At 35.4% G+C, this 27,198-nt stretch overlaps 1 protein-coding gene across 1 annotated transcript; it reads left to right on the top strand.

Annotated features, from left to right (window-relative positions):
• Positions 1–1,627: 1,627 nt before the first annotated feature.
• On the top strand, positions 1,628–25,484 carry phb2a (prohibitin 2a). The gene is made up of 10 exons (XM_067454366.1): positions 1,628–1,766; positions 2,681–2,810; positions 2,978–3,062; positions 5,413–5,492; positions 5,691–5,875; positions 16,112–16,241; positions 17,688–17,791; positions 18,365–18,442; positions 21,195–21,271; positions 23,776–25,484. The coding sequence occupies exons 1-10, from the start codon at positions 1,746–1,748 to the stop codon at positions 23,792–23,794; spliced, it is 909 nt and encodes a 302-aa protein (XP_067310467.1). The 5' UTR covers positions 1,628–1,745; the 3' UTR covers positions 23,795–25,484.
• The last annotated feature ends 1,714 nt before the right edge of the window (positions 25,485–27,198 follow it).

The raw sequence follows: 27,198 nt of genomic DNA, 5'->3' as shown, positions 1-27,198 counted from the left end.
TACTGTCTATGCAGAAAACAGGAAATGTAACAAATGACACATATAACAGGAACAGACACAAACACACACATAGTAACACAATACACTGTTGAGTAATTATTTTTGAACACTGTAAAAAGTAAAATTGCACAGTTGTTACCTTGGAGTCCTATATTTCTACCTGATCTTACCGAAAAATTACTTTTACAGGTACTATGAAGCACTTTTTTTTCCCACATCGCAACCTGAGAAAACTATTACATTGACCATTCTTAAAATAAAACCACAGATGTAATTTACATCTGTGTTATGTAATTTAAAGAGCTGGCTGATCTTATTGGCTCTTTTATTTATTTGACCCGCTTGACCAGAGGTTGCTCAGACGGATCAGATATGGATGCATTGAAGTGAATGCCAATGAATGAATGCCTCAGCCCTGGAGATGCCAGATGGGCTGATGTCAAACTAGTCAAAGGTCACACAATGACAGCACAGTGAGCATCACATGGGTGTTATTGTCACAGTGTTAAATTCATACATCCACCATCTGCTATTGTGACAAGCAGGGATAAAAAGTGACAGATTCAGTAAAGGATTTGGAGCAGGAAAGTCAATCACGTCAGGTATCTCTGACACATAGAAACAAAATACACATGCTATGGGAAACCTATTAGTTTGACTGACTTGTGTAAAAGATTTTGAAATAATAAAGTTTGATTAAAAGGACATTGGTTGATTGTCTTCAATGATTAGGTTGGTTGGAAGCAGATATGCAGAGTTGCATCATAATGTATTATACTTATTTCTGACTCATTACATGTTTGATGGAATTAATTTTCTTCTTGGAACTGAGATAAAAAAAAAAGTCTTCTTTGCATAAATGTTCCAGCATTTTCAAGCGATTAAATATTTTATCCAGCTATGATGGCATTGGCATGAGTGAGAGAGTGTGTGATGTACAAAGTCAAAGTCAACCATCTCTCTGTGGTTTCGAGGGCAGGTTGCCCAGTACAGGACGTGAGAGATAGAAATGTAAGGACCAATATGTCACACACCAAGATTCAGAAAAGCAAGCCACTGCAATTAATCCTGCAGTTGTGAAAATGTTCTCAAAGGTGAATAAACATTTCACCACAGAAATAATAATTTATATATTTAAATAAATAAATAAATAAATATATATATATATATATATATATATATATATATATATATATATATATATATATATATATATATATATATATATATATATATATATATATATCAGAAAAAGAATTTATGTTGATTTACATAAAAATTTTATAAATAAAACATTGCATCCAAGCCTATTAATTGCACACTGCCTTTCTGTTATTTAAATAAAATTACATTAAGTTAGATATAAAAAAAACATGTGCGTTACAATAATGTGAATCTAATGAATAGATTTAGCTTGAGAGTTTGTTTGTCTTTGGCATTATTCTATAAACAAGAGTTCGCTACTGCCACCTTCTGACACGTTCAAGTACTCTCAAATGTTTACATAAACAGACACAAAAGTGACATGTAATTAAAGTTTAATCCAACTACGAAAGTAAAAGGTTATCCACGTGTCTATAAAGAAAGCTTTGTTAAAGACCGTCGCGGTTTAATCACATTAATTTCCTTTCACTGCTGCAGTACAGCTCCACCAGTAGAATACAGCTCCCATGGTGCACCAGGACGTGTAACATCACGTGCTTGGACTGTCACAGGTGACGTACAGTCGAGAACAGGACAGCAGCATGGCGAGTAAAGATCCCTCAGTAAGTTACTTAATATTTCAAAATTTAAAGGAAGTGTTGGGAACGTAAATTAACATTTTGTTTGCAGGTAATAACTGCAGTTTAAATAATTGACGTCTAGTAGTTTGCATGTTATTGTGTAGGTTTATTTATGTCTTTAAAAAGCTATGCTAGTAGTGTGCTAGCTTTGCAGGGTTCAGTTATGCCACTATGACGCACCTTGTACAACATTGTGTGTGTGTGACCTTCATTGAGATATAATTATTATGATATAGCTCTTTCTAAAATAACAATCTGTGCCACTTATATGGTGAATTTAAAACAGTATTTTAAAGTTGACCCTCGTTTGTCCTAGACAAGGTCAGTTTGGCACACTTGAAACCACATTCATTTATTCACTGAATTCTTACTTCGCATGCTACTGGTATTTTGAAAAGAAGAAGAAGGGAAAAAAACACTAATTACATTATTACTTTATAAAAGTCTTGAAAGCTGGCTTGAGAGAGACCTACTGCGCAAACCTATATGTATATATAATATTATTATTATATTTTTATTTATATATATATATATATATATATATATATATATATATATATATATATATATATATATATATAATATATTCCTATTTCTTTTCTCCCCCACTTTGTTAAGTAGCTGTGTGGTGTTAATGAAAGAAAGAAAAAAAACTGCCTTGAGATCAGCTTTATGCCTTTAAAGTATTTGATGTACTGATCTACACAGTTCCCACCTCTGTATCATTGCTGCTTCAAGTATCTTTATTTATCTTTAAACATAATGTCTATACATTAGTAGAAGGATGATCCAGCATGTTGAATATGATATAACGTGGTCTATTTATAAGACAACATTATTCATATAATGTAAATAACCATTTGAATATGTAAATCTGACTTGTCTGTTTTTCTCAGAACTTTTTGCAGCAGCTGAGGCAGATTGCTGGCAGGATGGGGTCCGGACCTCGAGGGCTTGGGCTCGGTGTGAAGCTGCTCATAGGAGCCGGAGCCCTTGCCTACGGGGTCAAAGAAGCCACATACACAGGTAAAACACACACTAATGAGGATTGCATAGTTAGCATTATTCTTCTGTTATTATTTACTCGCTTGCATGTTCTAAACTCATACGTTTTTTGGGAGTTTAGTAACTAATTGTGTGTGTGTGTGTGTGTGTGTGTGTGTGTGTGTGTGTGTGTGTGTGTGTGTGTGTAGTGGAGGGTGGCCAGAGAGCCATTATCTTCAACAGAATTGGAGGGATGCAGATGGACACTGTGCTTTCAGAAGGATTGCACATCAGGTACATTACACATGACGGCTGTCATTCAAGCCTTAAGGTTTCATTATAGTAGTTTGTTGGTGCTTCAGTGACATATTTGCGTTTCTTGATAAAATTAAGGTTAAACAACTGTAGTCACATACACTATTTTAATGACAACTTTTCTACCTTTCTGGGCCTTGACATGACTTGCTGCCTTTATGTGATTCAGAAACCTCTCAGATTTCATAAAAAATATCTTCATTTGTGTTCCGAAGATGAACAAAGTTCTTAAAGGGTTAGTTCACCCAAAAATGAAAATTAGATGGTTATCTGCTTACTCCCATTGCATCCAACATGTAGATGTTTTTGTTTCTTCAGTAGAACACAAATGAAGATTTTTAACTCCAACCGTTGCTGTGTGCCAGTATAATCATGTGAATGGGTAAGGTTCTATGAGAGTAAAACAAACAAACAAAAAAAAACATGCTTCGGCAACGTGCACAAAAACTCTGGATAATTGGATAACTTATTGGATAATTCTAATAACTGACATTTTTCTGGGCCAATCGGAATCCTAGCACTTGTGTCAGAATCTTGAAGCACAGTGTCAGTTGAACTCGCCATTGAATGAGACGCCAGGCTACCACGCGAGTCTGACGGATGGATGGAAGCAAGCTTAGTGTTCAATTCAAGCATTGGCGTAGATTATGGGGGGTAGATTTATTTTTAAATAAAGTGTATTTACATCCCCCCGCACACTTACTAGGTCTCACCGATCCTAGTCAACCTGCTCCGAGCGGGATTCGATCCGGTGTTACCTGCGCGGGGTCGGGCAAGTTAATAGGGACGCTAAAGACAGCTTTCTCTACCTCGGTTGATTGCATGCTTCTTGAGGTCACGGGCAAGCGTATTTATACATAGAAACCAATGTGAATACATCAAGATTTAAATTCAGAGAAAAAAAATAATCTATGCATGACCTGTCATTTTATTCGCATCTAAATATGAGGAGGGCATGCTCTCACAGAAAGTCCAAAAGCGGATTTGTAGAAACTTACTGTCACGCTGGAGCTGCAGCTAAGCTGCATTTATTTAATCAAAATACAGTTAAAGCAGTAATGTTGTGAAATACCATTAAAATTAGAATTAGAATTTATCATCATTACTCCAGTCTTCAGTGTCACATGATCCTTCACTAATCATTCTCATATGAGGATTTCATAATCAAGAAACATTTATGGTTATTATTTGTGTTGAAAACAGTTGTGCTGCTAAAAAATGTTGTGGAAACCATGATACATTTAATTTTTCAGTATTCTTTGATGACAGTTCAATGGACAGCATTTATTAAATCAATTCTTATCTTTTGTAATATTAAAAATATCACTTGTGATCAATTTAATGTAGCCTATGTCTGATCAACAAAAGTATTAATTTCTCTCTTTTTTTTTATTTTACCACAAATATTTGAATGGTATGGTGGTTTCCGCAAAAATGAATATATATACCTATACCCCCGCTGGAAAATGTCACCTTTTTTACTCTGAGGAGTTTGCAGGTCTGAATATGGATTTCTACATTTTTTTAAAGAGGCACTGCCTCCTTGGAGGAAATATAAATGTTATAAATGTTGAAAGACCTTTTGTGGCTTAATTTGTTTTTTTTCTGGAAACCATGAAACATTTTTTGGGATTTGATGAATATATAATACTGTCACTTTTGATCAATTTATCATCCTAAATTAAATTATTTATTTATTTAAAAAAACAGACTTATCTTCCCATCATCTAACAAATCTAATTTTGGTTCACATAATTATGGTATAGACTTTAGAAGACTTGTATGACACTGTAGCAGAAAAAAAGGAACTCATCCATTCTACATCTTTATGCTTCACAAAAGGAAGAACATTTTATGAGTCAGAAACACATGAGTAAAAGTAAATGATGCCAAACTAACTTTTATTTTGCAGTAAACTATTCCTTTAAAGGAACAAACAAGTAAGATTTTTGTATTGAAATATCCAAAAACCACTAGAACAGTGTTATACATTTTGTTGACTTACATTATCCCAAATGTTTCCAAGAATGTTAAAATCCAGAGAAATAAGAAATATTTTAACCAGGACACGGACAGCGTCCATGTGTCGCCTATCAATGACATCATACCCGCCTTACCCTGATTTGTAGTTTAATTTTGTTGAAATCATGTAAACGCCAAAGAAGCTTTGTGTATTATGTTTATTATTAGACAGGTAAACTGTTTGGATACATTCGTTGACACAAAACTAATCATTATAGCTCAACAAGCTACAAGCTGTTTTGAATAAGTGACTTCTAGTTTTGAAAATGTACATATGGTGGCTTCAAGAAGTCTGTCTTTCATTTAGGATACCGTGGTTCCAGTATCCCATCATTTATGATATTCGAGCCAGGCCAAGGAAGATTTCATCTCTCACTGGAAGCAAAGGTGACCTTGCACCAGATGTTTTATTGTCTTAAATGCAATAAATTTTTAAAATATTGCATGATAAAATCCTTAAAGATGTTGCCTGCTGTTAGGGCAATGTACCCTCAGTTTTACCATTGTCCTCATCAATAACCAGCACATTAAGGATGTGTTGCTTGTGACCTGCATCTTCTGACTTCATGTGACTGTATATCACAGATCTTCAGATGGTGAACATAGGTCTCCGTGTCCTGTCTCGGCCTGTTGCCTCCACCTTGCCAGCCTTGTACCAGCAGTTGGGGAAAGACTATGATGAGCGTGTGCTTCCTTCCATCGTCAACGAGGTGCTCAAGAGCGTGGTGGCCAAGTTCAACGCCTCCCAACTGATCACACAAAGAGCCCAGGTACAGTTTACAGACTAAAGTCTGTGACACACTAAGCCAACAGCAAACAACAAAGTCAAGAAGGGTCTTCTCATTCTATATAGGCCTGTCGCGATTATTAAATAATCATCCAATTATAAATACCAGATAACCACGATTGCACTCTTAGAAGACACAAGGAGAAGACATATGCCAAAAGGTTTCCCCTTGGTCAAAAGCTGCGTTTACACTCGCACAAAAACAATATTTTTTTTACTCTCATCTGACACGTATGAAATTTGTTGCACATGTGTAAGCACAAAAATAAGCACGAGATCTTTTTTTTTTTTTTTTTTTTTTGACATCCTAACTGAACCATCTCCAAATGTGGTTTTAAATCAGATATATTGGATATCTCGACTTTCGACTTGCGTCTAAACGTGTATATCCAATTCCCCTTTGAATTCCAAGCCACTAAATGGCAAAGGCAAATATACAAGTATATCTTTTTAATGTTGTATTTATGAAGCAGACGTGCTTGTATGTGCTTGCTCACAGCTTTTTTATTGTGGTGGAAACTTTATAAAGGAATGAAATGGCGTGCACACAGATATATTCAGGATCTGGTTTTCAACCTCTGGTCATGAGATTTATAAATAAAACCGCTTCACTTCTGAAAGCTACACTATATTTCTCAGCAATGAGGAACTTAACTTTACTGTAATTAAACCAACAAGCTTCACTATATTAGGCAACTAGCTCGCTATCTAGATAATTAATTCAAATTCAAGTTTAATCTAAATCTTACTGTGCTACATTATTTCACTTCAGAATTCTAGATCTAACAAGCCATATAAAATAACAAAACAAAACGTTTTTTTTTTCAGTCTATAGGCCTATCCGTTTGGTCAGATTTTGTGCTGCAAAACATCTATGACAGCTGTTGTCTTGTCCACGCTGTCAAAAATAGATTTAAAGGGGTGGTTCCATGCGATTTCACTTTTTTTAACTTTAGTTAGTATGTAATATTGCTTGAGCATAAACAGTATCTGCAAAGTTACAGCGCTGAAAGTTCAATGCAAACGGAGATATTGTCTTTTAAAGTTATGGCAGTTTATTTCCTATAAAAATGGTCGATTTGGACTACAACAAGCTTCTTCTCAGCTTGGTGACATCATAAACCCTTGCTATTAACATAAACACTACCCCGGATGGGACTTCTGCCCGTAATGGTAAAGGCTGTGGCGTTTCTGGACAACCTGTGCTTGGCACTTCAGACAATAAAAATACATGAAACTACATTTGGCCATCTAACCAATCTAAGACCATTGCATTTTTCGGAGGGATGGGCTTATAGAAGCAAGAAGCAAATGAGCTGTTCAAAGGACAGTGGAGACAGCGGTGTGGAATAAAGGTAAAATATAAGAAAAATACAGCGTTTAAAAAAAAAAAAATGTATTAAAACATTTTATACTGTGCCCCCAAAACCACGGAACTACCCCTTTAATAGCATGGCCACTTAGTTGGTAGAGGATCTGCTATGTGCATAATAAAGCTATCACCAACAATCACTTTAGGTGGGAGTTAATGCAAATACACTGGTATTGGAGACCAGTCTAAAGTAAATGTAAACAACAACAAAAAAATTGGATATGGTCAATAGATCGGATCTGTGCATTAAAGGGATAGTTCACCCAAAAATGAAAATCAAGATATAGGTGACTTTATTTCTTCAGTAGAAAACAAATGAAGATTTTTAACTCGTTGCAGCCTGTCAGTCGTATAATACCTGTGAATGGTAGCAAAATTTATGAGAGTAAAAAATAAACAGTCTTTATGCACAGACAAATGCATATTAAACCCTGCGGCTCGTGACAACATGTTAATGTCTTAAGACACGAAATGATTGGTTTGTGCGAGAATATTTAAATAATTATTTACATCAAGCATCTGCCGTAGTTTATGCAAGCGATCTTTCGCACGTATCTCTATGCTAGATTGTGCACATTGACCACACTTACCGAAAGTGATTGTGCAATTCATTTTTGGGTGAACTGTCCCTTTAAAGGTAGGGTAGGTTAGAATTGGTTAAAAACTTTTTTTCCAAACAAAATTAAAGTTTCTTTATATATCAATACATAATTCAAATTTAAGTACTCTGAAAAAGAAAGTATAAAAAATGAGTGTCTGTACATATGGAGAAGTCTTAATCTTTCAGATAGAGATTTCTCTTTTTACTCTTATGTGCATAAGTCATACGCATTTATTTTTTTCTGCTGGATTCAAATTTGGTGCCGAGTGTATGCAAGTCACAATATCACAATATTATTATATCAGATCATGCACCCCAGTCAGTTGATCTTAGACTAGATAATTTAAGAAGAGATTTTAGATGGAAGTTAAACAACACACTTTTAAAGGATGAAGAATTTAATGAAACTCTGGAAAAAAAGTTTGGGTAATTTATAGAAATTAATGATAACAGTGAAGTGCATGATTCAAATTTATGGGAGACACTTAAGGTTGTAGTTAGAGGGGAAATGAGATAGCTCAAAGGAAGAAAGTTAGAATGCGTGACTAAATTAGAAAGTACTCTTACCAATTTAGAAAGCTTCCACAAAAATTGTCCAAATACTACATTATTGAAAAAAAGTATTGCTTATGAATACAAATCTTTATTATCTGGCAGGGTACTAAAATTGTTATTTAAAATTAAACAAAGATACTACGAATTAGGTGATAAACCCCAAAATCTTCTAGCAAACTTAGACAAAATCAAGTCTCTAGCGCCATACATCAAATTAACAGTAAAGAGGGGAAAACGATAACTAATACAAATGAAATAAATCTAAATTTTGCAAGGTTTTATGCTGAGGTCTATACCTCCAAAGACAAATCTGACCAGGAAAATATAGATACTTTTATGGAAGAAATAAATTTGCCAAAATTAAACAAAGAGGCTTTAAAGACACTAGAGGCAGATACAAGTATTGAAGAGGTGGAAAAACACAATTGAACAAATCCAACAACAAGGCCCCAGGTCCTGATGGATTCAGCATAGAATTTTACAAAAGATTTAGTAAGGTTATTTTACCATTGCTGGTATGCATGTTTAGACATTCACAGGTAGCTGGTCGTTTCCCCACATCTATGTATGATGCCAATATTGTTCTTATACCTAAACCTGGTCGAGATCGACTGCTAGTGTCATCATACAGATCAATTTCTTTATTCCCATGGAAACAAAAACAAAATTGGGACCACTGTCCCCATTTCTTTTTGCAGTTGTGATGGAGCCCTTGGCAGCATACATTCGGCAACTAGCTGATATTCAACCTCTAATGTAGGCATGTGCTGATTTTTGGTAATTCGAAATATCGTAAATAATAATTTATTAACAATTATTAAAAATGTTATAGTGCACTCAAGAATACTTTGCCCATCAACCGTATAAATGCTCAACATCGCTGTATTCTGTGTCAAAGGGACATGCGCTCAGATGTAAATGAGAAGCACATGAACAAGTGAAAGAGACGCACTGCTGAATGAAGTGCCGCTCAATGATTTTTATAAGCACTGTTTTCTCCAGTACGACTGTACAGCCAAATCTAATTTTGTCGCAATATTACCCTGTTTGACACTGTGTAGCTGCTTTGACACAATCGTGATTGTAAAAGCGCTATATAAATAAAGTTGATTGATTGATTGATTGATGACAGCAGAGGGCGCTGATGAACTGCAGAATGCAGCGATTACCCCGGAAACCCAGCAAACAAAAGCAAACGCTAAGGACCGTTTTTGTAAACTTTTTTGTAATCTCAATGTTGTTCATTACAGGACCAAATTCCTAATACTTAAATACTTAATAGGCTTTTTATTTTCAAACTTAAACATTGTTATAATCTGGAGTACAACATGCCATAATGAATAGAATTTTTGGGATTATTTGTCCAAAAGACATACGACTTCATTAGTTAACATGTTAATTCATTATTACCAAACTGACAATGAAAAATAATTATAAAGAATTAATTATTGTAAGTAATGTTAATTTCTTAGTTACTGTTTAATAACAAAATAACTTTTTTTAATGGACCTAAGATAAAACTAACAATGATCAATATTTCTTAACTAACATTACCAAAAACTTTGGTTATACTTTCTGTAACAAATGTAGCTATTGCTCAATCTTAGTTAATGCATTAAATAATAAGACCTTATATTAATTTGTTACCTGTTGTTCTTTATAGCCTAATTCTTTTGCACTTTAATCTGTTTGAAAATTGTACTTTTACAGCTCTGGAAAAAAATAAGAGGCCACTTAACATTGATTTCTCTTAATTTTTTTCAGAGCTGTATATATGTTTGGTGCATTGTATTATTGTATTTAAACATTCAGTTATTTTTGTTATTACAAAAATAGTTCTTAGAGCTGTTATGCTATGACCACTTTTTTGCAACTTATTTTAATATTGTGATATCGTATACCGTGATAAAAGCTTCAGCAATTAATCGCAACATGAAAAATTGATATCGGCACATACCTACTCTAATGATAGGTGGTCTCCCACAACATATTTCACTCCACGCAGATGATATACTGCCATATATGAAAAATCCCAGCAAGTCTATTTCACATCTCCTTACTTCAATTACAAGATTCAGGAATATATCAGCTTTTACTGTTAATTGGGAAAAAAGTGAATTGATGAGTATTGTGCCCAATGCTTGTAAGCAGTATATAAGTTCCATCCTATTCAAGATAACCGAAAACGAATTTACTTACCTAGGTATAATAATAATTAAAAACTCAAGAAACCTACTTCGAGTCAATTGGCAAAAGAGAATTAGCCAATTTAAAAAGAATATAGATTTTTGGAGAATGTTGCCAATTTCAATGGTAGGTAAAATTAATGCGGTAAAGATGGTGAGTTTACCAAGATTCTTCAATTTATTTCAGTCTATCCCTTCATGTACCACAATCCTATTTCAAACACTAATTAAAATCTAAAGAAAAGGGGGGATTTGGGTTACTTTTTCTTTAAAGCATACCACTGGGCTGCACATCTGAATATATTTTCGTTGTAGAGAGTTGATTCAATAGATGAATCTTGTGAACGACCGGAATGGCTTTAGAATTGAACAAGCCCTTTGCCCTAACTCTTCATTACATGACCTGTGTAACAGTCCAGGGAAGATTAGCAAGCTTATCTACAAAAGCCATTTTGTAATTGGTCAGTCTTTAAAAAATTGGAAACAAATTAGTATATATAGGCTGCACCCCCACTGTTGAAAAAATGCTTAGAAATGCATACTCAGACTAAACAGATACAGTTCATGAATCTTTTGCACTAAAAGCCTAATTATGGTCTCATTTGACAGACACTTGGCAGTTTACTGTAAAGTCAAAATTAGAATCATTTTTATAATCAAAAAGAGGTAAATAAAGCTTCAAAGTTTTGTAAAGCTATTAGAAATGTATTTGTATGAAATATCTTTATGAAAATAAAATTGAAGTTGGTCCTGGAGCAATCTAGAAATGCACTACAGCTAAAGCAACGTCTGATCATGTTATATTTCAAATCTGAAGATGATAAGTCCAAAAGAATTTTATTCAATGTTTTACAAGATGTCATGTGATTTTATTTTGAGATTTGATAACTGATTTTTATTGTTATGTCTTTTGAGCTTTCATTCAGTGTATTGCCTCTATTGTTTAGAGGTGCAAACTGCATTATTCAGTTTGTCTCCCCAGCACACATTTACACCTCTGCGGACTGGTTATGGCTCTGATTATTTTTCCTTTGTCTGCATTGTATTTACTAACGACTCGGTTAGTCTCTAAATATTCAAACTGTTTTATTCAAACCTTATTTCTAAATCAAACTTTTCAATTCACCTTCCCTGAGACTATCAAATGCATTTCTTCCAAATAAACATTTCAGTAGTTTTACATTTCAAAAATGTTCATAAAAATAAAGTATTTGCTCAGTGGCAAGTGCATCTTAGGGCAAGCTAGCATGTTAGCTTAGCATACCAGCAAAGCAACAATTTATAAGATTAAAATCATGTTTTATTCTAAACGTACTTAAAATCGCTTTATACTTTATAAGTCGAGTGTTTTATATAACCATATGTGAACTCATGTGGCTTCGAGTCAAAAAATCTGACAGAAAATACACAATGATAAAAGCTATGTCGAATAGCATTGCATTATGAATATAATCTATTATGAAACCACCCAACATGGCATAAAGAACACAGACCAACCATATATTGTCGCGATTTTGTGTTTATTGTCTTCAAACGGGCCTATCTGCATGTAATAGTGATCTATGGCAGCTTTGTTTATGTCTGGTAGTTCCTGGAATGTCACATGGTTTCTTCTTCAGCTCAGGTTAAAGCACATAATGTATATCTTGATAGCCCAATATGCAAGAATCACTTAATTCCGCACTCACCGATAATGTATTTTCACTCTGGAAACAGAAGGGAATAGATAGACTGCATCGGTTCACTATATATGAATGAGCAATTTATGTCATTTAAAGAGCTCCAATCAAAGTTTGAGTTACCAAATTCTCACTTCTACAGATATCTGCAAATCCAAAATTATGTCAGAAAGTACTTCCCTGACTTTGAACAACTAAAAAAGAATGAAAAACTAGAGGAAATCAACAGATTTAAAGCCAAAAACTCTTAAGCGGTGACACATTTCTATAATATTTTAACCGATCTGGTAGACGGTGACACAACTATAATTAGGAAAGCTTGGGAGGAGGATTTTTGTTTCACTGTTGAGGATGCACAATGCGAGGAATGTCTACAAAACATTCACAACTGTTCGATTAATACCAGACACAACTTAATCCAGTTCAAATATTTACATAGAATATACATGTGTACAACTAAACCACATAAGATTTTCCCTGAAGTATCACTGGTATGTAATAATTTCAAAGCTGCAGAAGGTACACTTCTTCACTCATTATGGACATGTTGCAACCTCCACAAGTACTGGACTGACATTTTTGACCTACTTTCTAAATTATATAAAAAGTAGATTGTTCCTGATCCGATGATTGCCATTTTTGGGGTCACTTCTGTACATTATATTATTAAATTTGAAAAATAGTGTATTTCTATATTTATGGTTCTTGCAAAAAGACTGACTCTTCAAAGGTGGAAGCTGGATTTTTGTTCCAACATTTGATGTGCTACTGAGTAGGGCTGAACAATATGGCCAAAATTTCATATATCGATTTTCATGCCAGATATCTCTATATCGATACAATACGATATGACTACGTGTTCGGGGAAAACCAAGCATTTTTCACATAAGTACTAAAAAACAATACATTTAGAGTTTGTAAAATACACACTGATGTCTATGGAAGAGGTAATAATAATCCTGTCCATTATAATTCGACACGTTTTATTCATATCAGATACACATTGTGTAAGTAACTTCAATGTTTACTCTATTTTATTCTCAGTTCACCAACCACTTACTTTTAAGTATTTCAGGAGAAGTGGATGAATTCACGTGTTGTAAACAGAGGTTGTACATCCAACAGAGCCGATTCTCTGAACTGCGTCTGCGGCACAAACTAACACGGCGGCGCCCATTGCGCATACAGATTGTCATGCGGTGTGTCATGTGACAAGCTGACAAGTGTTGATGATGCGTCACCATGGACCCCCCCTCACAATATAGTTTCCACGTCCCTGCCTGGTAGTGTAGGCTTTAGCGGTGCATTCAAGGGCACTCGTAAAACTGATGTTTGTTGTGACTGCCAGAGTTGTATGCAGGGTGAGCGCGGAGAGGGGAAATCTATGTCGTTGCTTTTTTCGATAGTAATATCTTGAAAGTTCATATCTAGATATAGATAAAATAACGATATATCGTTCAGCCCTACTACTGAGTGAGCTAGTGAGCATTATTCATATTGAGAAGTTACGATATATATTAATCATGACAAGCTTGACATGTTTTTGAAAATATGGAAGGCTGTATTAGAATACTTGAGAATATGATCATTACTGGGTCTTATACTGCATTACATATTTGTAACGATTAATCTACCTTCCCGATGTTACCACTGTGGTCTGTTTGGATCCCCTATATTTTACATATCAGGAATGCTTATCCTCAACTAGAATTGCTTCACTTTAATGTATTCGATATACCGTACCGTTGTTTCCTTTTTTGGACCTTTGTTCAGATAAAACAAATGTCATAATAGAAAAATAAATAATTATTTTTAAAAAAAAAAGATTCATAACACATACGGTGTTTTGCATGTAAGAGTTTCCATGATGAAAGCATTGTTGACTAGTAGTAGCTAAAGCTAACTTAGTTCTAAAAAAAAATTCCTTGATGGGGTTTTACTAGCTTTTACACATGCTTTTTGTTATCTTAAGTTAAATGTTGCAAAATTCAACACGACAGTGATCAACTTGGGCTAAGCATATTGAGTATTTATCATCAATAATAATGGCTCGCTATTATGTTATGTATATTAGGCAGCAACGTGTGCTAGTGATACATACTTCATGAAACTATTAACCAAAACAATTTATAATCAAAATGAAAGATTACCTGAATGAAGATTACCTTGTCTTGAACTCCTAAAAACAAACAGGTGCACACGTGGGCAGATCCTGTGGCAAAAGGGGTGGTAGAGGCAGGTAGCGAAAGAGAGTGACAGTCGCACAAGCCAATCACTTGTTTGTCTCGGACAAAAATAATGAGCGGTGTTTATTGCAGATTTAAGTCTAGAGTCACTCGATTTTTATACTCCTTCTCAGAGAACTTAAATTTTAATTATGTATTGACATATAAAAAAGTTTAAACAAATTTGGACAGAAGTGTTTTAGATAATTCTTACCTACCCTATACCTTTAAGACAGCATAAACAGCCAAAATCGCTTTTGAATATGTGCTCTAAGCTGTGAATTGAAAAAACAGCTTTGCTTCCACCTTATTGTTGAGCAGCTTTTAGTAGCAAAGCTGTTTTATTAATACAAGTTGCAGGGCAGAGTTGAAGATAAGTTTCTGTGCTCTTGAGTCCTGAATCCTGAATGTTTATGTGTGACTGATGGAATGTGTGAGCATGTGTTTCAATGAAGAGATCTGCAGGTCTGTATTAGAGAATAAGATGAAAGCACTATTAATGTATTGAAGTAATAGTTATCCTGAAAACTTAAAATTCTGTCATGTTGTTTCAAACCTGAATGACTTATTTATTATAATTTTTTCCATTCAACCACTTGATGTTGGTTAGTTTACAAGAAATTAAAAGCTATGCCGTAGATGATTGATCATTGACTTGATGATCATTGACTTGATGATGAACCAAATTTGAATATGCACAAGTACTAATATTTGAGAGCTGTTACAGAGGACGCCATTTTGAGTAAATAACTGAAATTCTGGGAATAAATAAAGAGTTATAGTGCAAAAAATAGTGGTTTTTCGGGGGGGGGGTTGGAGCTTCATGGAAAAGAGAAGTGTGAACATTCTTTAGAATATCTCCTTTTGTTTTGAATGGAGGAAAGTCATTAAGGTTTGGTAAGATATTATGCCAGTGACCATATTCTTAAATGAATGGTATCAATATCAAGTATTTCTCTCAATGCGGATTCAATTTTAACTTATAAGATTTCATCCCAACCGCTACATTTACATCCCCCTAACCTTTGACTTAACACCATTAGCAACTTCTCTGATCTAAGCCTGGTGTGAGAAAGAAATGATTAACTGTCAGTGATGCATATAAAGTTCAGGCTTTATTTAGTTACAGTGCTATTTAAGATGATGGCCTGTTATTTCACACGCTCTCATCTGATGCTTTTGGGACGGCAGCTGAGAAACACTAGATGAAATTATTCATATTAACTTGTGACCAAATTTGATTCATTGTATTTCAATTTTTTTGTACATTGGGGTCCAAAAGTCCACATTGAAAATCTGTGATTCCAATGACGCACAAGAGGCTCTTTGGATCATTATCAAATTTTGTTGGGTAACATAAGTTTTATACAAACTTGTGGTTTTCATGTCAGCTCAAAGGCTGGCATCAATAAAGTAAAACAATGACATAGCAAATACTAGGACATTAATAATTTGTATTAAATAGAACATCTTAAAATGTAAGCAGCTTCACTTTTGGACCCTTATCGTATCTGTATGCCTGTTGCTGGTTTAAATAAGGTAATCAGTTACTGAGCAAATCAGCTTAGCTGTTATTTGTGTGTTTTTATTTTGGTGGTTAGGTGTCACTGCTCATAAGAAGAGATCTAATCGAGAGAGCTAAAGACTTTAACATCATCCTGGATGACGTGGCCATCACAGAGCTCAGCTTCAGCAAAGAGTACACCGCTGCTGTGGAGGCCAAACAAGTTGGTTAGTAGTACCGAAATACATCTCATCTAACCTGTAACAGAATGCTTTGAATTTAGCACCCTAAACGAAGCATGCGTAAGCTTCATAAACTTTAAAAAAAATTATATTGTACTTATTCACCTACTAATATGATTTGTTTACATTGGGTATATGAGACAGACATCTTCATAATACATTTTCACACAATACCTTATATTTACCTGTCTAAATGCCACATTATTTGTCTTGGTTCAAACAGATAAAATGGGCCAGATGTTGTCAATTTGCAATACATATATATTATACACATCACGGCACCTGTTATATTAGGCAGCAAGTGAACATTTTGCCCCTGAAGTTGATGTGTTAAAAGCAGGAAAAATGGGCAAGCATTAGGATTTGAGAGAGTTTGACAAGCTCCAAATTGTGCTGGCTAGACGACGGTCACTCACAAGGTAACGGCAGCTCTTGTGGGGTGTTCCCGGTCTGCAGTGGTCAGTATTTGAAGTGGTCCAAGGAAGGAACAGTGGTGAACCGGCGACAGGGTCATGGGTGGCCAAGGCTCATGGATGCATGTAAAGGAGCGAAGGATGTAATGCCTGATCAGTGTATAGGCGTTGGCTAAACCAATCAGCAATAATCAGTGTCATTTCAATAATTTTTCCTTCACTCTAAATATTATTTTTTTTACAGACTGTAAATGCTTTTGGTAATAGTTGTTCAATACACTGAACACAGATGCTGATTGAGTCCATCTCTTGCTCAGATGCAGCTGTGATCATGTAGATCATGTGACACACAGAACTTTCTAAAGACAGTAGTGTAATCTTATGCATCTTCTAATTAATATTCACAAAGAAAAAAAAATAACTGACACATGGCAGGCCCTAGGTTCTTGAGTTTGAAACCTGTGCTGTAATAAGTTCTTTTTTTAATGAATGTTCTGTGACGAAAAATGGTTTTATGTATAATGTAGTAATGCACTATGCACTACCATTCAAAGGTTTGGGGTAAGATTTTATGTTTTTGAAAGAAGTCTCTTTTGCTCACCAAGGATACATTTATTTGATAAAAACAGTAATGTTGTGAAATATTTAAAGTACACCAATATAATGTAAAAAACTGCTTTCTGTTTTAATATTTTTAAAGATTTATTCCTGTGGAATTCTGAGTTGCAACTGTAGAAAAATAACTTTTTTATTTATTATTTTGACATTGGTTATCATAGTGGTGTATCCTTGAAAAAATATTTGCTTCTCAGAGCTCTCCACTAGAGGGCACTCTGTTCTAGTTTTTATCAGTATTCGCTATTGACCAAACATTAATGGATAACTTGCAGAAACCATTTCTGTAAGCACTGGAAGGTTTTTTTTTTAAATCACTTTTATAAAATGATCCATGGGTTGGCATGAAAAAAGAGAATATCTGTGAGTGGGTATTAAATAATCCATCTCTCTTGATGTGTAGCCCAGCAGGAGGCCCAGAGGGCTCAGTTCTATGTAGAGAAGGCCAAACAGGACCAGAGACAGAAGATTATCCAGGCTGAGGGTGAAGCAGAGGCTGCTAAACTGGTAAACCGCTGCAGCTTTTTCCATTCCACTTTAATATGCAAAAATATTGACAATCTCATTGAAATAATATCTCTGTTTTACGTTGTTACCCTCAAATGTCCCAGATGCACTATTTGCATCCACAAGCACCTCATTTCATATGATTATTATTCCCTGTTATTATGTTCTAGATCTGTGAGTGGTAAATGACTGTAATTATCAGATATAATTAATGAATACTGCTTCTGTGCTAATTAAGCCACAGTCAGTTGTTGCAGTCATTCATCTAGGCTATTTTGAACTGTTGCCTATATGCAACCAAAAACACTTTTGAAAGCATTTGTTCTCTATTTTGTTTGTGCATTATGGACATTTCTCAGTTGTTCTTTTAATTTGTTTGTCATGTTCATTGTATTTTTGCAATATTATTTTCTTCAGAAATGACTTTGCTTTTGCACTCTTTCCTGCTGATATGATGCAATTCTGTTTCTAAAATGGGCTGCAGGTCAATGGCTGTCTGCTGACGGTAAACAAAGGCTCACCCAAGGGTACAGAGTAATTTGCTTTTGTTTTTATTGTGTTTGTGCACTCCAGTTGGGTCAAGCTGTTTTAAAGAACCCTGGATACCTAAAACTAAGACGCATCAGAGCAGCCCAAAATATCGCCAAAACGGTAAGGCACACTTCAAACAAAAGAAATCTTTGTTTTAATTTCATTTACTCACATTGGAAGATGTGGATACACTATCGTTCAAAAATCTGAGTTAATACTAAATATTACAAGATTACGATTTAGTTTAAGATTGTTTTAGAGGAATTAAAGGGGGTGCTTCAGTGATTTAGCATTAAGCTTTGTATTTAAACTGGGTCATTAATGTAGTAGAAATGTGAAAATATTTTTGATTTTGGTGCCTTCTAGACTGAGAGTGTGAAAATGTATTTTTTATATTTTATCTTAATGGCATGAAAGACAACAACTCCCAGAATGCACTTGCTTCGCTGCCTTACGAGGCCACTCCCAAAGCCACTGCTACTGGATAATTTGCCCACCAAGTTCATTTTCATTAAATTAGTTCAGTTAGAGAACAGACATAATAATTAAAAACTGAACATGTCTGTTCAATGTGATTGAGCCGGTGAGCGAGTGTCATAACACAAATGCTGCAGGAGTCAGATTACATTCCTTGTGATGAATGAGCTGAATGAGCTCCCGTGATGATAGCTGAGGTAACCACGACCACGCTCGTGGCATACATTCACTGTGCATTTTCAATTCATGCCTTTGGAAGCTTAAAGGTCCCGTTCTTCGTGTTTTCGAAACTTTGATTATGTACACAGTGTGCAATATAACATCAGTTCATGTTTCGCGTGTAAAAAAAACAGTATTTTTGACTGTGTATGAATCTGTACACCGCTGTTTTCTCTGTCCTAAAAATGGCCTGATGATTTCCTTGTTCTATGAAGTCCCTCCTTCAGAAACGCGTAACGATTTCTGATTGGGCCAGCGCTTCCCGTGTTGTGATTGGACAGCTGCTTAGCACACTTTGCCCAGATAGGTCCCGCCTCTTACCATAACGGGGAGATGCAAGCGTTGAATGCGCGCTCTTCTCCACATGAGAGAGCAACAAGACCACGCCCCCTTTTTTGCGTGTACTTGTGGGCGGAGGGTTAGTCAAACGGTTCTAGTGACGTCATTCATGCCAGGAAGTGCAGGAGTGTAGTCCAAACCGGCCATTCCCTGTAGGCTTTGAAAGGGAACTTCTGTTAAATGCGCGGGTTGAATTTTTTTTTTTTTTTTAAAGCGGAAATAGCCCTCTCTACTGGCTGTAGTCTTTAGCTTCTGGCCAAAAAATCCTCCAAAGATTTTTTCCAGAAATAAAATGCATAAATCTCTTGTCTCCGGGGGATATGAGGGGGGAAGCACAATCATTCGAATATACTCCCGGGTTTCTACTGATACAAAGCCATATGCTAATCGCTGAAGTAACCTTTTAACCCCTTAAGTGTCACCCCCCTTTTTGAAAATATACATGAAAATTCACTATCCAAACTTAAATGGTTGCAATTCAAGAATGCTTTGGAATATAGACATAAGTTTGGTCTCATTTTAAAGAAGACAGTCAGCAGAGTATTGCTCAAGTGAAATCACTTCAAAAAAATTAAGTTTATAAAAGTTATGGAAGTTTAAATGTACTGTAAATCAAATATACTGTACTAGATATTTAATATTTAATATAAAATATATATGTTACAAAATAATGTGGACTCTAAAATTACTATCAAATCAAAGCCATATGTCTAATCAATTTGTGTTCCAAATTTGAAGTTGATATCACAAAAATTGAAGTTCCCATGAAATTTTTTTTAGGCGTTGTACCACAAATAGCCACCGGGTGTCATTTAAATTCCATTGATTTTTTTAAATGCAATTTCCTGTGTCAAATGTATATATTTTTGTGTAAATATCACAAAACAGTTTGCAGATATAGATCCGTGAGACTAAGACCTTTCCGACGATATGCGTTTTGTCAAGATTAGAAAAGGTTTTTATTATAAATTAAATAAATATGTTAAATAAATATGAAACATGACAACGCCACTTGGGGAGGAGCCCGCTAGAATAATTTAGAGCACCGTTTCCATGGTAACGCAAGGTCCGATTTCAAATCGGGTTGCACAGGATGAATCTTGACTTCGTAAGCTTTCGAATGATATATAGTTTGTCAACATTAGATCAGGACAAATATAGGATATATTGTTTTAAACATGAAGTGGCAAATGGGCCCACCGGTGGGCCAGTGACACTTAAGGGGTTAAGTTTAAATGGAGGAACAGAAATGTCTCAGGTTTCATAAAATCATCTTCATCTGTGTTTAGAAGTTGAATGAAATTCGTATAGGTTTGAAATGACATGAGATTGAGTACATGACAGAATTAACATTTTTGGGTGAATTATAAAATCGGTAAGCTAAGTTTTGGATAAAACTATATCACAAATCATATCGTTTACTTTCACAATGCACATCATCATATTTTTATATCGTGATATAACAATGTATCATTACACCACTAGTTGTTAATCTTCCCAAGAGTGGATGTCCCAACAGGTTGCACCTATCATAACACTCTACAGGCCTCATTTAACTGTTAAATTTCATCACAGTACAATGAGACAAAGACTGAACAAGTATGAGATGTCTGGAAGGGCGAGAGCTGTGTATAAACTAGGGATGCTCATTTTGGTTAATTTTGTAATTATGTGAGAGACTGATACTGTCATAACAGAAAAAAAATGCTAAAGACCAGATCAATTTTTATGATGTCCTGTATATGTAAAGCCATAGAATTCTAAGGTGTTTTTTGTTGTTGTTTTTTTCACATGACAAGTGTGTATAGCCCTTGACTCATAATCTTGTTATCATCAGGTGGCAACTTCTCAGAACAAGGTGTACCTGAGTGCAGACAGCCTCGTTTTGAACCTCCAAGATGACTACTTTGACAAGTAAGATCCTAGTGCTTTTCACTGAACGTACTTAAACATAAAAACATTTTTAAAAATGTTTCTTTCCTCAATCAAAGCGAATCTTCAAAACTAACTGAAATTTTCCCAGCTGTAGTTTCGAAAATCTCTTCATGAAATATTGTGATCTGAGAGCAGTGCAGGACAACCTCTACTAACTGAGTCTTAAGGCCAAAGTATACTTCACTTTTTACACGTACTGAACGCACACTGCTGGATTTGTACTTTGTACACGCAGGTTGCTCATGCGCATTTAAATTTTTGCAGCATTTACATGGGTTGTAACCAATGGTGGAAATAGTACTGAAAAAGCATACTCAAGTAGAAGTACTGTTACTTGTCAAAAAATGTAGTTCAAGTAGAGTAAAAGTACCTGTCCTAAATACTACTCAAAGTAGGAGTAAAAAGTAGCCCTTTTAAACGTACTCAAGAGTAGTGAGTATTATGCTATGAATGTTATTCCACCTTATACCCTGGTAATTAAAAATGTGGCTTACTCTTTTACAGATGATTATCAGTAAGAACAAAAAAGCCTGAGATTATCAACAGTATTTCAATATTTCTTTGAATATGTATTTTTATTTTCCTGCTAGCACTAAAAATACTAGCAGTAAAAAAAGACAGCAACCAATAATCTGGTAACATCTATGACAACTACTCTGTAGAAGTTTTCTTGCGGTTGATTAAAAAATGTTGTACATTAACAATTCTACATAAAAAACAGAGTTCTTTCTTTTCAAGACACATTCATTTTACTGCTTTATTTTCAATAGATGTTTTCTCTGTAAAAATAATACACCTAATTAAGAAATCAGAATAGAGTAACTCAGTTTCCCCCACTGATTATTTTTGCTTGCAATTAAAAATAAATAAACCTGATTTAAATATCTGAAGTTCTATTAAAGTTAATTGCTATATACATGGACTACAATTTTAAATCGCCATGTTTGAACACATAAATATGCACTTCAATATGCTGACAGAAAGCAGGTTTATGTGTTTATATGTTAAACAAAATCGATTTAAGGGACAAACATCTAGTAGTGATGATCGGTTAATGCCTAATAGTGAAGTGTTTCCAGCAGATGGCACCGCGAGCTTGTGCATCGCTAACAGAATAAGTAGCGTGTGCATGAATGCATTAGAAAATGTAATATTCTGCAGTCAATTTTTAGTAATTTAAGGCAATTTGACGATTTCAGTCATCATATCACTTACCCCCTTTCATAAAGCGCGCGTGCCTCTCACTCTGGGCTTGTCGCTATGGTTGATTTGACGGGAGTCACGCGTGACGCATGGCACAGAGCACTGATTATTCGTCTCAGCCATATCACGTTGACAAGAAAATAAATAAAAAATATAGCGACGGCAGTTTTAGGGAAAATAGTGCAGTAAAAGTACAACACCTAAAATGTACTCAAGTAAAAGTACACTGTTTTTAAATTACTTAAAAAAGTACAATTCCTGAGAAAAACTACTCAATTACAGTAACGAGAGTATTTGTAATTCGTTACTTTACACCAATGGTTGTAACTTCTGGTGAGTAATTCCTCAAAACTGAACATGCGGCGAATACCTGCGCACGTGTATAAGTCAAAAGAAATATAGTTTGAGAGACGTACACTAAAAAAAAAGAATTATACTTTTTGCTTTAAAAAAGTCCATTCACAACAAGGATATTTATAATAGTAAAGATATAGTTGTAAAAAAATTCTAAATGTATAATACGAATAACGCAGTCCACACCACTATAATGAAAATGGCAGAGAGAAATCTTCTTGTTAGTAATCACTTGCACTTAATATTCAATAATATTATTGATTTGACTGCACTGATACTATTTGGTGAGAACTCAACTTAGCTGGATGATGACATCACTGTTTTCACTAGAGCTGCTTTATAGCTGAATTGAACTCATTTCATAATTGATGAACTTTACAAAGTTGTTGAACCAAAAGAAATTAACACTGAACTGATTTCAATGACTTTTTAGATCTGCTTTACAGCAGAATTTACTCATTAGCCGTTTCCACCGAAATGACCTGGAACAATTTGTCCCAGACCTGTTGCTGTCTGAGTTTATACAAAACTATTTTTATATACAAAAGTGATTTGACTTCACTTTCAGAACTCTATTTTTTCCCAGCAGATGAATGCTAAAAACATTGACAACCAATCAGAATTCATCTTGCTTTCATTGAGCATTTAAATGGCCCAAAAACAAGACTAAAGCACACGCTTGGAATAAACAGAATAACATCGTCCGCTGGTGTGGACGATAATCATTATAGTTATCTATCTTGGTGTGAATGGGCCTTATTACTAGTCTCACTTTTTGCTTGTTAAACAATTACTCAGTAGACCAAACACATTTTTAAATGTCGCACTAAACCATTTTACTAAGTATTCTTTTCTGTTTATACTGATGCCCAATATGTCAGCATTGTTCCCTCAGCAGTAATCTGTGCATTTATCTTCTCTGGCAGGCTGTCACTGGGGAAATGAGGAGTGTCATCCACGAAGAACATATGCATTCCATATGTAAGCAGTGTTTGCAGAGCCACTATATTTATGTCCTCACCCTAAACGTGACTGTGAGCAGAGCCTCTCTCACGGTACAGTTCTGCTCTGGCTCAGATTACACAAGGGTCCGGCGTCCTTGCAGATTCACTCGTACATGTAGATCCATTTATACACAGTTGTTTGTCATTCAGCTGGTCTTTTGGACTATTTTCTGGTTAATTCGGCTCAATTTTGGAATCAGGTGGCTTTAAATACTAATGGTTATTGCAAAAAATCTACATTGCAAACAATAAATTATCACTTATTAATTTATCCATAAATGTCAGTCACAATGAAGACTTGCAAATAAGTTGCAGATCAGGGTCAATCAGTTAAATAGTTGGCCCAGGTTGTTGTTGTTGTTGTTGTTATTATTATACCCATTTACCAACTGTAGATTTGCTGCGATTGGATTCCACTTCATAAAGCGTATGTTTACTGATACTAAAGGATTTGCAGCCATTTTGATTAAATAATGTTTTCAAAACTATTTGTGGGGATATTTATTTCTTTGGAAAAAATGACACCTTGATTATTATAACAAAAATATATTATATATTAAAATTGTCAGCATATTTTGGGTTTAAAGTTTCACTGAAACTTTTTCTAATTTACAGAATGAATTAGTATTTGGCATGTGTTCCAAAAATAGTGCAGAATATTAAATATTTTCAACCGTCCACAATGAGAGTAAATCACTTGCGTATACGACTACATTTTCATGCTATAGGCGAATAAGCAATGCCTATCATTAGTCATTGGCTAATAAATTGTTAGATTTCACTCACCAATGTTTAAGTTTGAGACTAAGTATAAGTTTAGCTTTTTATGTTTATATATATTTACTCACCTTCACTGGTCCTGAATTTGAGATTTTTGCTCTCTGTCAAGCGCTCTATTTTGATGTGCAGCATATTTCACACACCGTAAACGAAGGCGCAGACTCGCGTTGCTTAAATGAATGCACTCCCATGTTTTTCTCGTACGCAAAAGTGAGAGAGTCTTACATAACACATAGAATTGACGCGCTATATGTAATGATATTCTTTGTTGTATTTTTCTGTCAAACTAAAGTTGATTTGGGAAATTATTCAGCCTTTAAGAACACTTTTGGTGTTGTGTAATATTCAGTTCCTGTGACAAACTGTTCCAGTGGGTGGAGCATGCATGAAAATGCATTATATTTGCTGTATTGTGGGCGTGTCCTTGAGACAACACACAAATGACTGGAACGGAAAAGTGCACCCTCCTTAAATCATGAATAGTTAAATGGATTATTTTGAAAAGGTAATGGTTGAAATGTTAAGCATCAAATGCAACCGTTCACATTTTCAAAACCATGCTTAGTTTGTGTAATATGATAAATCGTCTGAGATGTTTAGCCTGATTGATTACAGGCGTTCAGATAAAAAGGACACAGCAGAGCAAATAATGAGCGCGTAACCTATGCTAGTCTGGGTTTATACAGTTTTTACTCTTTGATGTGTTGAGCTTTATTTCATTTGTGAGGCTTTAAATTTGATTTGAATAGTTTGGTTAGTAGTCATTTGGCGTCTATTACTGCAGTGTTGATGACTGGCTGAAATAAACCTCTACAAATGTATGTGTTGCTCTAATAAAATGTATAAGCTTGCGTGGTGTGAGAATTCGTTCATCCTTAATTTCTTGGTTGTTTTGTTTATAGCCACTCTTTCCCAGCCTCCACAGCCAGTAAGGCTCATATCCTTTTTCTCATACTGGATATCATGTAGAATTAAAGTCTCACATGTAAATGTAATAAGCTACATACCATTGAGGAAAATGTTTTTTTAATCTTGTAGATGTCTCATGCGCCACCACACATGGTTACCACGTTTTAGTTGTTATTAATTAGGTTCTGCCAATAAAAATGTTTGATTGACTTTTAAAAATGTAGGCTATTTTCAGTTATTTTACTGTTTAAAAAAAGTATTTAAAAAAATACTTTGTTTCCCACTGTATAGTTTATTTTTAATTTTCTCACATTGGGGACTTTTTGAGGTTGTAGCTGAGTAATGTTTAAAAAGAAACCTATAAATAGGATTATGCGTAACCACAGCATGCTGTGAAAAAACATTGATTTCAGTAAAGAGGATGTTTAGTCAGTGGGTGGCGCCAAATACAAAGCCAGCAGTTCCTTGTCCTTTACATGTAATCCTGGAACCATGGAGATAAAGATGAGCCTTAATGTAGAGAAAGCGACGTGGCAAGGGACTTGCTTGTGTACTTGTTGTACACAGCCCTGACCCACAGATTTACTGAACGCTCGAGAGCGCGTTTCAACGTGATCCTCAGAAATAGGGTCTCTTGTGCCTCTTAAAATCTCACTGGATTAGAGTCAGCGCTCCTCAGGAGGGGTTTGAAGTGGCTTAATGCATTATCCCATTCTATTCATGTGGAGGAGGAGTTAAGGGTGGAGCCAGTGAAGTGGTGCATAAGGCCAAACCCCTTTTCTCCCCTCAGCCTATAGAATTCCGTGGTGTTTTTTGAATGCGGAAAACCTTGATGAGTGAGTGGCTGCATTCGGTCTTACAGCTCGCCTATGGCATCTGTGTTATTGTAACGTCTTCCACAAGAGGGATCTTGTGCCGCTGCTCTTTTGACCTCATTTTGCGCGTCTAATCCAAAACTGGTTCCGGTTTGAACGTGCTGCGGCGCACGCTCTAGTGTGCAAATGTGAGCGCAGGAGTTGTCTGTCACGTGCCCACCCCCCACCCTCCCTTTCCTCAATCCTCTCTCTTACACCTCCCCTCTCTGTCTATGCATAAACAACAGCAGATTAGCACTCAGCTGGTCCATCTCCATGGAAACGCTGACCTCATGCTGGGACGAGAGATCTGGGCCAGTCACCATGGCTATTCGCCAGGATACTAGACTTGATCTCCCTTACCTATAGCACGGTGCACCTAATAGCGGCTTTGCTGCTATTTCTGGAGGTCAACAGCACAACCACGTTCTCAGATCATGCTGTTTTTTCCCCCCACCATGCACTGTAGCGCTGCAGATAATGATTTGCTACGCTGCAGCTCAAGAACCGTGTTAGTGCTTGCTAAGTGTGCGCTCATGCTAGATGTGTGACCTACATCCCACTTCAAAGTCGTGATGCTCTGCAGTTTCTCTGCGGTGTCCTTGCCTCAGAGTCTGATCTACAGAAATGCACGCTGAAGTATTTGATTAGTCATTTGAGCAGCATTAACATTTCATACGTTCAACGGCATGAATATGTGAACCTCATTTGACCAAATTATTTTGTTTAACTGAGCATCGCAAGACTAAAGAAATGAAACGTGTGTTAAATCTACCTCCTATTTGAGATTAGCTTGTTTAAA

Source organism: Pseudorasbora parva, chromosome 9 (genome assembly GCF_024679245.1).
Source record: "Pseudorasbora parva isolate DD20220531a chromosome 9, ASM2467924v1, whole genome shotgun sequence".
Taxonomy (NCBI): Eukaryota; Metazoa; Chordata; class Actinopteri; order Cypriniformes; family Gobionidae; genus Pseudorasbora; species Pseudorasbora parva.
This window is presented reverse-complemented; position numbering and strand designations above follow the sequence as displayed.

What these genes read in the sequence shown, in the direction of transcription:
- phb2a (XM_067454366.1), top strand. Translation starts at nt 1,746, where the DNA reads ATGGCGAGTAAAGATCCCTCA. An exon ending in TGGCGAGTAAAGATCCCTCA is followed by an intron (nt 1,767 to 2,680) that starts GTAAGTTACTTA and finishes TGTTTTTCTCAG; the next exon opens with AACTTTTTGCAGCAGCTGAG. An exon ending in CCCAAAATATCGCCAAAACG is followed by an intron (nt 18,443 to 21,194) that starts GTAAGGCACACT and finishes TGTTATCATCAG; the next exon opens with GTGGCAACTTCTCAGAACAA.